General features: G+C 46.4%; 1 protein-coding gene across 7 annotated transcripts in view; it reads right to left on the reverse strand.

Moving 5' to 3' along the window:
• The window catches only part of LOC112240213 (abl interactor 1), a 99,030-nt gene that overhangs the window by 14,906 nt on the left and 68,073 nt on the right, over positions 1-16,051 (reverse strand). For 3 of the 7 annotated variants that reach the window (XM_042298713.1, XM_042298714.1, XM_042298715.1), the window contains 2 exons: positions 14,131-14,232; positions 7,330-7,554 (listed from right to left, as the gene is read on the reverse strand). The exons of 1 other annotated variant lie outside the window; for it this stretch is intronic. In XM_042298713.1, the coding sequence (XP_042154647.1) occupies positions 7,330-7,554; positions 14,131-14,232 (327 nt within the window). The remainder of the gene's footprint in view (positions 1-7,329; positions 7,555-14,130; positions 14,233-16,051) is intronic. 3 more of the 7 variants (XM_042298716.1, XM_042298717.1, XM_042298718.1) reach the window with 1 other exon arrangement.

The following is a 16,051-nucleotide window of genomic DNA, read 5'->3' on the forward strand; positions in this document are numbered from 1 at the left end:
TTGAAACTTCTGTATGTGTAATGTTTACTGTTAATTTTTATTGTTTATTTCACTTTTGTATAATATCTACCTCACTTGCTTTGGCAATGTGAACACATGTTTCCCATGACAATAAAGCCCCTTGAATTGAATTGATTAGGTTTGATTGTTGTACAGATTGAGGGATTATACAGAAATTAGGTTTGATTTTAGTACAGACTGAGGGATTATATAGAGATTAGGTTTGATTATTGTCAAATTGCCAGTTCCTGCTCCTAATCCTAATCTGAATGAGATGATTGTAGCGTTGCCGTACGGCTGTCTGCAACCCTACTGCCCCTGGCTTTCAATGAACCGAGTTACGTTCACAAACCGTGGCGTGAAGAGTGCCACCCATAGAAATATAATCGATAAGGCCTTCGAACCTCTAATCCTGGCCATTTGACTGGTCAACTCATGGGTACACTCACAATGGCTGCCGATCCACCCAGTATGTCATCATTGATTTAAATGGGGAGGCCCGTTCTACAGACTCTATTTCTATGGTGCCACCATTTTAAAATAAACAGCTGACCTTAGAGATGGTCAGGGTCAAGGGTCAGGGACAAGTGACTCATCACAGCAGGGGTCCACCTGTGTGTAATCAGCTGCAGTAGCATGTTGCAGTTGTCCGCACCGATGTCTAAATGCATATTTTGTCTTACAATCATCGACGGCCTGATGTTTCTGTCTGAAATTAAATTATTATAATTTTTTTTTTTTACATGAATAGATAAGATAGGGTCCAATATTTAATCTTTTCAAATTCCACCCCTAGAAAGGCTACTGCTAATGCTGTTTTAAAATGGCTGTTAAACTATAGGCTCGAGGTCAACCCCTGCTAATGCTGTTTTAAAATGGCTGTTAAACTATAGGCTCGAGGTCAACCCCATGTCTAAATCAGGATCTTTTACTGAAGGAAGCACGCCATGCCGTTATATATGCTTGGATAAGTGGCTCATTAGCAGCTGCAGAAAGTCGTGTTATGGAACAGCCACGGGGTTCATGACATCACTACAAAAAGGAGAGAAGAAAAAGAATCATCTGAAAGTTCCAGGCCTGGACATCTCTCGCGTCTACAGCGTGCGGTGTAGATCTGGGACTAGACGCAACGACAAGAAGGGAAGAGTGACTACAGTTATAAATGATGTAGGGGGACGAGGGTTCTGGCTCCTCCTCCTCCTCCATTCTGTTTGTGCATCCCAAATGGTACCCTATTCCTTTTATAGTGCACTACTTTTGACCAGAGCCCTATGGACCCTATTCCCTTTATAGTGCACTACTTTAGACCAGAGCCCTATGGACCCTATTCCCTTTATAGTGCACTACTTTAGACCAGAGCCCTATGGCACCCTATTCCCTATATAGTGCACTACTTTAGACCAGAGCCCTATTCCCTATCTAGTGCACTACTTTAGACCAGAGCCCTATGGACCCTATTCCCTCTATAGTGCACTACTTTAGACCAGAGCCCTGTGGGGAATAGTGTGCGATTTGGGACACAAGACAGTGTCCTCTTAGTGCTTGATGGACCTTAACATTCAATGACAACCCTCCGCACACGGTGATGCCTGTTAACATTGTGACAGTGAGATGAACGCCAGCCCGGTCTTTCACAGTGTAAGTGAATGGGAGAGAGGGGAGAGCCGAGGCGAATCTCAATTCCAACTGGAACACGTGGCTGCCGACAGCTTGACTTCATCACATTTTATTCTCTATCTTCTTTTGAATTGATTTATTTATTTTTCCCATTTTGACTTGATGAGGTTATTGAGTTCAGTCCACCCTGCACATCACCGGCCTGTGTCTGTGTTCCCACGGGAGTTTTAGTGGAAGGGTACAGGACAGAGGACTACAAGTGGACACTAGTACATTTGAGGGAACAGGGAGAGAAGAGAGAGGTGGAAATCAACCACTTTAAAGAGGTTGTGAAACACACAAATAAATTGTGATTTTAACAAATCCTCAGATCGTACTTAAAACAGAGGCATATTGAATGTACCAGCTGGAGAATCCGAGGACTGGAATATATTCTACGTCAAATGTACAAGACGTTCACCAGAGCACTTCGACAGGAGAGAAATCAGTATCTGATGCTTTGGAGAAACCACCCCTGACCTTGAGGATGAAACGACTGTGGCGCTGTCACCGGCCTCTGACTACAAACTCTAACCTGCAGAGCCAATCACAGATTAGAACCTGGACGACACTGAAATCAGTCAGTTGCCATGGTGACTGCGACTGTTTCATTATTTGTAACTTTAATTTTTTTACATTTTTTTTACTTTACATTTATTTTCCTTAAAACTTCTTAAAGCATTGTTGATTACGCGCTTGTAAGTAAGGTCTTCTTCACCTGTTGTATTCGTCTCATGTGACAAATACAATTTGATTTGAGTGACAGTGACAGTGACAGTGAAGTAATTAGCTTCTGGGCCATCCAATGAGAGTGGTAGACTGGATGATTCATAAATGGCACCCTATTCCCTATGTAGTGCACTACTTTTGACCTGGGTCCATAGGGAAAGTAGTGCATAGTGTACAAATGGCACCCTTTTCCCTATGTAGTGCTTTACTTTTGACCTGGGTCCATAGGGAAAGTAGTGCCTAGTGTAGCTCCCCTGTGCTAGTAAAGACAAGAGGGAAGTGCCGTTCCCATAAGAGGGAATTTATCCATCTATAGTATCGATCCACCCACCCTTCCATCATCCATCCATCCATCCATCCATCCATCCATCCATCCATCCATTCCATCATCCATCCATCCATCCATCCATCCATCCATCCATCCATCCATCCATCCATCCATCCATCTATCTATCCATCCCCAGTCTAATAGGGGGTGTTGGGGGGTTGGGGGGGACTTATCTATCTATAGTATCAATCCACCCACCCACCCCCCATCCATCCCCAGTCTAATAGGGGGACTTATCTATCTATAGTATCAATCCACCCACCCACCCACCTATCCCCCATCCATCCCCAGTCTAATAGAAGGGTGTTGGGGGAATCTATCTCCAGTCTAATAGGGGGTCTATCTATCTATCTCCAGTCTAATAGAGGGGTGTTGGTGGGGGAATCTATCTATCTATCTCCAGTCTAATAGGGGGAATCTATCTATCTATCTCCAGTCTAACAGAGGGGTGTTGGTGGGGGGAATCTATCTATCTATCTCCAGTCTAATAGAGGGGTGTTGGGGGGATCTATCTATCTCCAGTCTAATAGAGGGGTGTTGGGGCAGGGAATCTATCTATCTCCAGTCTAATAGGGGGGGGAATCTATCTATCTCCAGTCTAATAGGGGGGAATCTATCTATCTCCAGTCTAATAGGGGGAAATCTATCTATCTCCAGTCTAACAGAGGGGTGTTGGTGGGGGAATCTATCTATCTCCAGTCTAATAGAGGGGGTTGGTGGGGGATTCTATCTATCTCCAGTCTAATAGAGGGGTGTTGGGGGGGGATCTATCTATCTCCAGTCTAATAGAGGGGTGTTGGTGGGGGGAATCTATATATCTCCAGTCTAATAGAGGGGGTTGGTGGGGGAATCTATCTATCTATCTATCTCCAGTCTAATAGAGGGGGTGTTGGGGGAATCTATCTATCTCTCAGTCTAATAGGGGGGATCTATCTATCTCCAGTCTAATAGGGGGGGGAATCTATCTATCTCCAGTCTAATAGAGGGGGTTGGTGGGGGAATCTATATCTATCTATCTATCTATCTCCAGTCTAATAGAGGGGTGTTGGGGGAATCTATCTATCTCCAGTCTAATAGAGGGGTATTGGTGGGGGGAATCTATCTATCTCCAGTCAAATAGAGGTGGGGTTGGTGGGGGGAATCTATCTATCTCCAGTCTAATAGAGGGGGTTGGTGGGGGGAATCTATCTATCTCCAGTCTAATAGAGGGGTGTTGGGGGAATCTATCTATCTCCAGTCTAATAGAGGGGGTTGATGGGGGAATCTATCTGTCTCCAGTCTAATAGATTGGTGGGGGAATCTATCTATCTCCAGTCTAATAGATCTTGGTGGGGGAATCTATCTATCTATCTATCTATATATCTATCTATATATCTCCAGTCTAATAGGGGGTGTTGGGGGAATCTATCTATCTCCAGTCTAATAGGGGGGAATCTATCTATCTCCAGTCTAATAGGGGGAATCTATCTATCTATCTCCAGTCTAATAGAGGGGGTTGGTGGGGGAATCTATATCTATCTATCTATCTATCTATCTATCTCCAGTCTAATAGAGGGGTGTTGGGGGAATCTATCTATCTCCAGTCTAATAGGGGGGAATCTATCTATCTCCAGTCTAATAGAGGGGTGTTGGTGGGGGGAATCTATCTATCTCCAGTCTAATAAGGGGGGATCTATCTATCTCCAGTCTAATAAGGGGGATCTATCTATCTACCTCCAGTCTAATAAGGGGGATCTAGCTATCTATCTCCAGTCTAATAGGGGGATCTATCTATCTCCAGTCTGATAGGGGGGAATCTATCTATCTCCAGTCTAATAGAGGGGTGTTGGTGGGGGGGAATCTATCTATCTCCAGTCTAATAGAGGGGTGTTGGGGGAATCTATCTATCTCCAGTCTAATAGGGGGAATCTATCTATCTATCTCCAGTCTAATAGAGGGGGTTGGTGGGGGGGGAATCTATATCTATCTATCTCCAGTCTAATAGAGGGGTGTTGGGGAATCTATCTATCTCCAATCTAATAGAGGGGTGTTGGTGGGGGGGAATCTATCTATCTCCAGTCTAATAGAGGGGGATTGGTGGGGGAATCTATCTATCTCCAGTCTAATAGAGGGGGTTGGTGGGGGGAATCTATCTATCTCCAGTCTAATAGAGGGGGTTGGTGGGGGGAATCTATCTATCTCCAGTCTAATAGAGGGGGTTGGTGGGGGGAATCTATCTATCTATCTATCTATCCATCTCCAGTCTAATAGAGGGGTGTTGGGGGGGAATCTATCTATCTCCAGTCTAATAGAGGGGGGAATCTATATCTATCTATCTCCAGTCTAATAGAGGGGTGTTGGGGGAATCTATCTATCTCCAATCTAATAGAGGGGTGTTGGTGGGGGGAATCTATCTATCTCCAGTCTAATAGAGGGGGGATTGGTGGGGGAATCTATCTATCTCCAGTCTAATAGAGGGGGTTGGTGGGGGAATCTATCTATCTCCAGTCTAATAGAGGGGTTGGTGGGGGGAATCTATCTATCTATCTATCTATCTATCTATCTATCTATCTATCTATCTCCAGTCTAATAGAGGGGTGTTGGGGAATCTATCTATCTCCAGTCTAATAGAGGGGGAATCTATCTATCTCCAGTCTAATAGGGGGGGAATCTATCTATCTATCTCCAGTCTAATAGAGGGGGTTGGTGGGGGAATCTATATCTATCTATCTATCTCCAGTCTAATAGAGGGGTGTTGGGGGAATCTATCTATCTCCAGTCTAATAGAGGGGTGTTGGTGGGGGGAATCTATCTATCTCCAGTCTAATAGAGGGGGTTGGTGGGGGAATCTATCTATCTATCTATCTCCAGTCTAATAGAGGGGTGTTGGGGGAATCTATCTATCTCCAGTCTAATAGAGGGGGTTGGTGGGGGGAATCTATCTATCTATCTATCTATCTATCTCCAGTCTAATAGGGGGATCTATCTATCTTCAGTCTAATAAGGGTGGGGGATCTATCTATCTCCAGTCTAATAAGGGGGTGGGATCTATCTATCTCCAGTCTAATAAGGGTGGGGGGATCTATCTATCTCCAGTCTAATAAAGGGGGGGATCTAGCTATCTATCTCCAGTCTAATAGGGGGATCTATCTATCTCCAGTCTGATAGATAGATCCCCCTATTAGACTGGAGATAGATAGATCCCCCCCTATTAGACTGGAGATATATAGATAGATCCCCCCTATTAGACTGGAGATAGGGGGAAATCTATCTATCTCCAGTCTGATAGGGGGGAATCTATCTATCTATCTCCAGTCTAATAGAGGGGTGTTGGGGGATCTATCTATCTATCTCCAGTCTAATAGAGGGGTGTTGGGGGGAATCTATCTATCTCCAGTCTAATAGAGGGGTGTTGGGGGATTCTATCTATCTCCAGTCTAATAGAGGGGTGTTGGTGAGGGGGGGATCTATCTATCTCCAGTCTAATAGAGGGGTGTTGGGGGAGGGGGGGAATCTATCTATCTCCAGTCTAATAGAGGGGTGTTGGGGGGGGATCTATCTATCTCCAGTCTAATAGGGGATCTATCTATCTCCAGTCTAATAGAGGGGTGTTGGTGGGGGTGGGGGGAATCTATCTATCTCCAGTCTAATAGAGGGGTGTTGGTGGGGAATCTATCTCCAGTCTAATAGAGGGGTGTTGGTGAGGGGGGATCTATCTATCTATCTCTCAGTCTAATAGAGGGGTGTTGGTGAGTGGGGGGGGGAAATCTATCTATCTATCTCCAGTCTAATAGAGGGGTGTTGGGGGGGAATCTATCTATCTCCAGTCTAATAGAGGGGTGTTGGGGGGGATCTATCTATCTCCAGTCTAATAGGGGGTGATCTATCTATCTATCTCCAGTCTAATAGAGGGGTGTTGGTGGGGGTGGGGGGAATCTATCTATCTCCAGTCTAATAGAGGGGTGTTGGGGGAATCTATCTATCTAACTCCAGTCTAATAGAGGGGTGTTGGTGGGGAATCTATCTATCTATCTCCAGTCTAATAGAGGGATGTTGGTGGGGATGGGGGGAATCTATATATCTCCAGTCTAATAGAGGGGTGTTGGTGAGGGGTGGGGAATCTATCTATCTATCTATCTAGTCTAATAGAGGGGTTGTTGGGTCTAATAGGGGGATCTATCTATCTCCAGTCTAATAGGGGGGTGATCCATCTATCTATCTCCAGTCTAATAGAGGGGTGTTGGTGGGGGTGGGGGGGGAATCTATCTATCTCCAGTCTAATAGAGGGGTGTTGGGGGGAATCTATCTATCTCCAGTCTAATAGAGGGGTGTTGGTGGGGGGAATCTATCTATCTATCTATCTCCAGTCTAATAGAGGGGGTTGGTGGGGGGAATCTATCTATCTATCTATCTATCTATCTATCTATCTATCTATCTATCTATCTATCTATCTCCAGTCTAATAGAGGGGGTTGGTGGGGGGGAATCTATCTATCTATCTATCTATCTATCTATCTATCTATCTATCTATCTATCTATCTATCTCCAGTCTAATAGAGGGGGTTGGTGGGGGGAATCTATCTATCTATCTATCTCCAGTCTAATAGAGGGGGTTGGTGGGGGGGACATGTGTCTTACTTGAGTTCTGGGGGTAGGTTGAGGTTCCCCCGTTAATGTACGGCTGCTGTATCTGCTGCTGCTGCAGGGAGAACTGGGAGGTGACGGACGGCGCCCGGCGGTAGGTGCCCGTGGCCGAAACCATGGAGACCGAAGAGGTGGTAGAGTTGTGCCGTGAGATCTGCCGCGAGATGGTGCCGAACTGGGACATGGGGATGGGGCCAAGACCAGGCCCGGGGGCCACCGCTAGAGTAGAAACACCCAGAGAAAGAGAGAGAGCAAAACAGATAGAGGGGAGGAGGGAGAGGCAGAGAGATTGGGAGGGGGACAGATAGAAGAAAAGACCAAGGGAAAGAAAGAAAGAAAGAGAGAGAGGGAAAGAGAGATTGACAGAAAGAGAGAGACAGAAAGAGACCGAAAGAGAGACAGAACCCAGAAAATTAATCAGAGACACCCAATAACAGAGTAGACTTAAGATTTGCAGAGCATTCAACTGGCTCCTCAAAGCAACTGACCCACCAGCATTAAGACCAATCACAGAGACCCAGAGGAGGAGAGGGGGGGGGGGAATCACCACACACATTCCTGATGGACAGACACACACCAAGTCATAGGTGGAGTTCCTTCCTGATGGACGTGCCAATGACTTCCCATTCATTTTTATCCATTTCAGGGGGGTGTTCCCTTCCTGATGGACAGACACACCCCAATTCATAGATGGAGTAACTTCCCGACTACATTGCAGAGGTATACCAGATCGTACAATGCCTGGATAGGAATTTAACATATCAGCAAACCATATCAGACATCCATCTTAACCCCGACTGCAGTCGATGACGTGACACGCAGGCATTGATTGATGCAATGCAGGGGAGAATAGACACATGATTTAAGGACAGAAGGAGACAGTTAAAAGGGGACAGCTCCTTCAACTACTCCTGGGGCTTTCTACCACTCCACACCGACTGAGGGATCAATACAACATCCACTATGACCGGCTCATTGTCCATCCTCCCTCCCAGAAGCCTGGAAGGGATGAGAGAGCCAAGCATATGGGTTCGTAGCTTCAACCCCGCAGTGTGTGCGCACACACACACACACACACACACGATTAATGGACAGCTGAATGTTTTTTTTTTTTTTTCTGGCTTCGTCTGTTCTTGTCCATATGATGTCTATCTATGATCAGCACCTAGGAAAGGGCTGAAAATAGCCCAGATTAATATATGTAGCCCAAACAAGGTTCATGGAATCAATAACTTGCTAACATCAGATAACATGAATATATTATCCATTTCTGAGACTCACTTAGATAATTCATTTGATGATACATCAGTAGCAATACAAGGATATAACATATGTAGAAGAGACAGAAATTCTTATGGGGGAGGTGTTGCAGTATACACACACACACACACATATATATATATACACACTGCTCAAAAAAATAAAGGGAACACTAAAATAACACATCCTAGATCTGAATTAATTAAATATTCTTATTAAATACTTTTTTCTTTACATAGTTGAAAGTGCTGACAACAAATTCACACAAAAATTTGATTTCCATTGATAATTTATCAACCCATGGAGGTCTGGATTTGGAGTCACACTCAAAATTAAAGTGGAAAACCACACTACAGGCTGATCCAAATTTGAGGTAATGTCCTTAAAACAAGTCAAAATGAGGCCCAGTAGTGTGTGTGGCCTTCACGTGCCTGTATGACCTCCCTACAACGCCTGGGCATGCTCCTGATGAGGTGGCGGATGGTCTCCTGGTCTCCTGAGGGATCTCCTCCCAGACCTGGACTAAAGCATCCACCAACTCCTGGACAGTCTGTGGTGTAACGTGGCGTTGGTGGATGGAGCGAGACATGATGTCCCAGATGTGCTCAGTCGTCCGGGTTAGGGAGGGATTGGTCGGTAGGGATATCCTTGTCTCATCGCGCACCAGCGACTCCTGTGGCGGGCCGGGTGCAGTGCGCGCTAACCAAGGTCGCCAGGTGCACGGTGTTTCCTCCGACACATTGGTGCGGCTGGCTTCCGGGTTGGATGCGCACTGTGTTAAGAAGCAGTGCGGCTTGGTTGGGTTGTGTATCGGAGGACGCATGACGTTCAACCTTCGTCTCTCCCGAGCCCGTACGGGAGTTGTAGCGATGAGACAAGATAGTAGCTACTACAACAATTGGACACCACGAAATTGGGGAGAAAAAGGGGTAAAAAAAAAAAAAAACAGATAGATAAAGCAACACCTCACGGCACAACGCCTCTCCCCTATTGGACCTAGATGGTTTGTGTGTATACATTGATATATAGGCTAAGTGTGCCTTTTAAAATATTTTCTGTAGTTCTGTCCTTGAGCTGTTGTCTATTAATGTTCTGTATTGTGTCTTTCAATATAATGTTTCATGTTTCATGTTTTGTGTGGACCCCCAGGAAGGGTAGCTGCTGCTTTTGCAACAGCTAATGGGGATCCTAATAAAATACCCAACACCTCCTGGGGCTTTCTGCAACTCCACGGGGACTGAGGGGCTAACACCACTCCACGGGGACTGAGGGGTCAACACCACTCCACGGGGACTGAGGGGTCAACACCACTCCACGGGGACTGAGGGGTCAACACCACTCCACGGGGACTGAGGGGTCAACACCACTCCACGGGGACTGAGGGGTCAACACCACTCCACGGGGACTGAGGGGTCAACACCACTCCACGGGGACTGAGGGGTCAACACCACTCCACGGGGACTGAGGGGTCAACACCACTCCACGGGGACTGAGGGGTCAACACCACTCCACGGGGACTGAGGGGTCAACACCACTCCACGGGGACTGACTGGGGTCAACACCACTCCACGGGGACTGAGGGGTCAACACCACTCCACGGGGACTGAGGGGTCAACACCACTCCACGGGGACTGAGGGGTCAACACCACTCCACGGGGACTGAGGGGTCAACACCACTCCACGGGGACTGAGGGGTCAACACCACTCCACGGGGACTGAGGGGTCAACACCACTCCACGGGGACTGAGGGGTCAACACCACTCCACGGGGACTGAGGGGTCAACACCACTCCACGGGGACTGAGGGGTCAACACCACTCCACGGGGACTGAGGGGTCAACACCACTCCACGGGGACTGAGGGGGGGACTCAACACCACTCCACGGGGACTGAGGGGTCAACACCACTCCACGGGGACTGAGGGGTCAACACCACTCCACGGGGACTGAGGGGTCAACACCACTCCACGGGGACTGAGGGGTCAACACCACTCCACGGGGACTGAGGGGTCAACACCACTCCACGGGGACTGAGGGGTCAACACCACTCCACGGGGACTGAGGGGTCAACACCACTCCACGGGGACTGAGGGGTCAACACCACTCCACGGGGACTGAGGGGTCAACACCACTGAACCTGCAGCATTTACGGAGTGACACAAGTTCTTTGCTGTATTCAAATCATATTGCAAGACTGTTTGAATGCTGTAAATATACACAATAGACACACGCCACAGGTAGAAATGTTGCTATGGTATGAGGAAGTGCCCAGACACACAGGTAGATAGATGTATTACTAAGGTATGAGGAAGTGCCCAGACACACAGGTAGATATGTTGCTATGGTATGAGGAAGTGCCCAGACACACAGGTAGATAGATGTATTACTAAGGTATGAGGAAGTGCCCAGACACACAGGTAGATAAATGTATTACTAAGGTATGAGGAAGTGCCCAGACACACAGGTAGATAGATGTATTACTAAGGTATGAGGAAGTGCCCAGACACACAGGTAGATAGATGTATTACTAAGGTATGAGGAAGTGCCCAGACACACAGGTAGATAGATGTATTACTAAGGTATGAGGAAGTGCCCAGACACACAGGTAGATAGATGTATTACTAAGGTATGAGGAAGTGCCCAGACACACAGGTAGAAATGTTGCTATGGTATGAGGAAGTGCCCAGACACACAGGTAGATAAATGTATTACTAAGGTATGAGGAAGTGCCCAGACACACAGGTAGAAATGTTGCTATGGTATGAGGAAGTGCCCAGACACACAGGTAGATAGATGTATTACTAAGGTATGAGGAAGTGCCCAGACACACAGGTAGATAAATGTATTACTAAGGTATGAGGAAGTGCCCAGACACACAGGTAGATAGATGTATTACTAAGGTATGAGGAAGTGCCCAGACACACAGGTAGATAGATGTATTACTAAGGTATGAGGAAGTGCCCAGACACACAGGTAGATAAATGTATTACTAAGGTATGAGGAAGTGCCCAGACACACAGGTAGATAAATGTATTACTAAGGTATGAGGAAGTGCCCAGACACACAGGTAGATAAATGTATTACTAAGGTATGAGGAAGTGCCCAGACACACAGGTAGATAGATGTATTACTAAGGTATGAGGAAGTGCCCAGACACACAGGTAGATAGATGTATTACTAAGGTATGAGGAAGTGCCCAGACACACAGGTAGATATGTTGCTACGGTATGAGGAAGTATTTGAATGAGGGCGAGTGTGTGTGTGTGTGTGTGTGTGTGTGTGTGTGTGTGTAAATATGAAAGTGCAGGTGTACGTGTTTGTGTGTGTGTAGAATGTATTTTCCTACATTTGGACATGTCCTGTTTACTGGGTCAGATGACGGTAGCTCTCTGGAGAAGCTCTTCTCTCAAATAGTCACGGATCTAACCGGAACAAGTTCAGACTCAGGTGAACAGAGGACTCAACAAACAGTTAACATGTCCCTCAGACTGAGCCTTCCTCTCTACCGGCTGTAACCAGATAACAAAGCACAGGTGACTCCTGGTAGCAAGTCGGCTAGTTATTACATGTTTTCTAATGGGAAAAAGCTAACAGCTAGTATATTTGTTCCAAATGCTTTTTGAACTGAGGTGTAAGCAAGAGTTCGTAAGTACGGACCTCACAATTCCACTGATGTTTTTGATTGATAAGCTGAGAAAAAAAAATAATGTTTCTTTCTTCATTTGTAGCATTTTTTTTTTTTTTTCTTAGCGGCCATCTTGAACGAGTGGCACAGGGTTATACCAGGGTCATAGCCAGGGATGTCATAATACTGTGACAACGAAAGACACAATGCATCTGCAACATTGATAGAACATCCAGAAACACATAGTCACACATGAAGACCAGGGCCCATATTCACAAAGCATCTCAGAGTAAAAGTGCTCATCTGAGATCAGATCCCTTCTGTCCATATACTCTTATTCATTATTGAACTAAGACGGCTAAACTGATCCTAGATCAGCACTATGACTGTTGAGACGCTTGAAAACATACAGCCCCTGTACTTCAAAGCTATGACAGTCAATCAAATGAAACCCTTCACATACTGACTAGAAGACATGCAGTGGAAAAATAAACACAAACCATAGACACACACAACCCCAATATGATTCTTACTCCGAACAGATGGAAGCTGATTTCATACTATGGCCAGAGACATTGAGTCAAATCAACCACATACATCATGTTCTGGAGTACATTACACACAATGCAGCTGGTCATTTCTTGACAAGCACCTGTTCTCTCATCGAAGGGTATTGGAACTGGCATTGGGAAGATGTGCAAAACTATCTTTGTGGACATTTGGAACATTGTAAAATCAATTTAAGAAAAAAAAGGAAATAGGGGTTGGCACTTGAGCTGTTACCATGGTGACAGGCTCACAGACACTGGATCTGTTACCATGGTGACAGGCTCACCGAATGGAGCTGTTACCACGGTGACAGGCTCACAGGCACTGGAGCTGTTACCACAGTGACAGGCTCACAGACACCGGAGCTGTTACCATGGTGACAGGCTCACAGACACTGGAGCTGTTACCACGGTGACAGGCTCACAGACACTGGAGCTGTTACCACGGTGACAGGCTCACAGCACAGGAGCTGTTACCACGGTGACAGGCTCACACACAGGAGCTGTTACCACGGTGACAGGCTCACAGACACTGGAGCTGTTACCACGGTGACAGGCTCACAGACACTGGAGCTGTTACCATGATGACAGGCTCAGCACTGTTACCATAGTGACAGGCTCACAGACACTGGATCTGTTACCATAGTGACAGGCTCACAGACACTGGATCGGTTACCATAGTGACAGGCTCACAGACACTGGATCTGTTACCATAGTGATAGGCTCACAGACACTGGATCTGTTACCATAGTGACAGGCTCACATACACTGGATCTGTTACCATAGTGACAGGCTCACAGACACTGGATCTGTTACCATAGTGACAGGCTCACAGACACTGGCACTGTTACCATGGTGACAGGATCACAGACAGCCAGAAGAGAACAGGCCATTTAATTAGAGACTTCATTTTAACATGGTCCTACAGCCAGACGAGAAGAGACTTCTTCAGGGCACTGTCTGGGCTATGTTCCAAATGGCACCCTATTCTATTCATAGTACACTACTTTGGAGCAAAGCCCTATGGACCCTGGTCAAAAGGAGTGCACTTATGTAGGGAATCGGGTTCCGTTTGGGACATAACCTGAATGTAGATTGAGAACCAGAACCCAAGCACCATCACCATCACCACCACCACCACAACCACCACCTCCATCACCACCACCTCCATCACCACCACCACCTCCACCACCACCACCTCCACAACCACCACCACCACCACCACCACCTCCACCACCACCACCACCTCCACCACCACCTCCTCCACCACCACCACCTCCATCACCATGATTGTCCACTGGAGCCCTCGTGCAGAGGGAGGTGGCAGAGCGGAGGTATAGTGGTTTGTGGTTCTTTGGGCTCACCTATTGCTGCAGAAGCCACTGGGGCCACTGGGGGGCTCTGCCCAGGGAGAGGAGGAGGTGGAGGAGGGGGAGGGGCTCCGGGGGGAGCAGACATGGTCGGGACTGAAAACAAGTGCGTCAGATCCGTTAGTGACTGACTGGTTGGCAACGCTGCTGTTTATGTACCATCGTACAAACACTGTTACATACATATAATTAACACGTTGACATTTCCTTCAACAACCCCTTTGGAAGAAAGAGAAGGCTAGACGCAAACACACCACTGGCGACTATACAGTCTGGCTTGAGCGTTACCATGGTGACAGGCCCACAGACAGGCAGCTTTAGTGTTGCTGGCCTGACATCCTGTCACTAATATCCAGCTCTTTATAGGTGTTACCATGGTGACAGGCTCACTGACAGGCAGCTTTAGTGTTGCTGGCCTGACATCCTGTCACTAATATCCAGCTCTTTATAGGCGTTACCATGGTGACAGGCCCACAGACAGGCAGCTTTAGTGATGCTGGCCTGACATATCCAGCTTTTTTCGTCTCTGGGTTTACTTCCTGGTCTGAGGCAGGAGGTATACCCAGTTAGCAGTTCTACGAGGAGTCTGAGGCAGTAGGTAAACACCAGTTAGTGGTTAGTGCAAATTTAGTAAGGATGGTTTTGGGAAACCGCTATGAAATTTAACGATGTGGCTACGAAGGTTCTAACGATGAACTTAGCCTTGAGATGCTTTTGGTCAAGCGGAGACAGAGTGGCAGCTTAAGCTCCACCCTCTTCAACATTTATATAAATTTAATTTTTAATTTAACCTTTATTTAACTAGGCAAGTCAGTTAAGAACAAATTCTTATTTTCAATGACGGCCTAGGAACAGTGGGTTAACTGCCTGTTCAGGGGCAGAACGACAGATTTGTACCTTGTCAGCTCGGGGGTTTGAACTTGCAACCTTCCGGTTACTAGTCCAACGCTCTAACCACTAGGCTACCCTGAATTGGCGAGGGCACCAGAACAGTCTGCAGCACCAGGCCTCACCCTACCAGACTGTGAAGTCAAATGTTTACTGTTTGCTGATGATCTGGTGCTTCTGTCTCCAACCAAGGAGGGCCTACAGCAGCACCTAGATCTTCTGCACAGATTCTGTCAGACCTGGGCCCTGACAGTAAATCTCAGTAAGACCAAAATAATGGTGTTCCAAAAAAGGTCCAGTCACCAGGACCACAAATACAAATTCCATCTAGACACCGTTGCCCAAGAGCACACAAAAAAACGATACAAACCTTGGCCTAAACATCAGCACCACAGGTAACTTCCACAAAGCTGTGAACGATCTGAGAGACAAGGCAAGAAGGGCCTTCTATGTCATCAAAAGGAACATAAATTTGACATCCCAATTAGGATCTGGCTAAAAATACTTGAATCAGATATAGAACCCATTGCCCTTTATAGTTGTGAAGTCTGGGGTCCGCTCACCAACCAAGATTTCATAAATCTCTGCATGCAGAATTATGCGTACAATGTAAAACACAAAATAATTCACGCAGAGCAGAATTAGGACGATTCCCCCTAATGATCAAAATCCAGATTTATTTTATTTTATTCTACAACCATCTAAAAAAAAGCGATTCAGAAACCTTCCATAACAACAATAACATCACCTACAGAGAGGTGAACCTGGAGAAAAGCCCCCTCAGCTGGTACGGGGACTCACAAACACAAATGGACCCCCCAGAGCCCCAGGACAGCAACACAATAAGACCCAACCAAATCATGAGAAAACAAAAAGATAATTACTTGAAACATTGGAAAGAATTAAAAGAAAAACAGAGCAAACTAGAATGCTATTTGGCCCTAAACAGAGAGTACACATTGACAGAATACCTGACCACTGTGACTGACACAAACTTAAGGAAAGCTTTAACTATGTACAGACTCAG

This window comes from Oncorhynchus tshawytscha, linkage group LG16 (genome assembly GCF_018296145.1).
Source record: "Oncorhynchus tshawytscha isolate Ot180627B linkage group LG16, Otsh_v2.0, whole genome shotgun sequence".
In the NCBI taxonomy this organism is placed as follows: domain Eukaryota; kingdom Metazoa; phylum Chordata; class Actinopteri; order Salmoniformes; family Salmonidae; genus Oncorhynchus; species Oncorhynchus tshawytscha.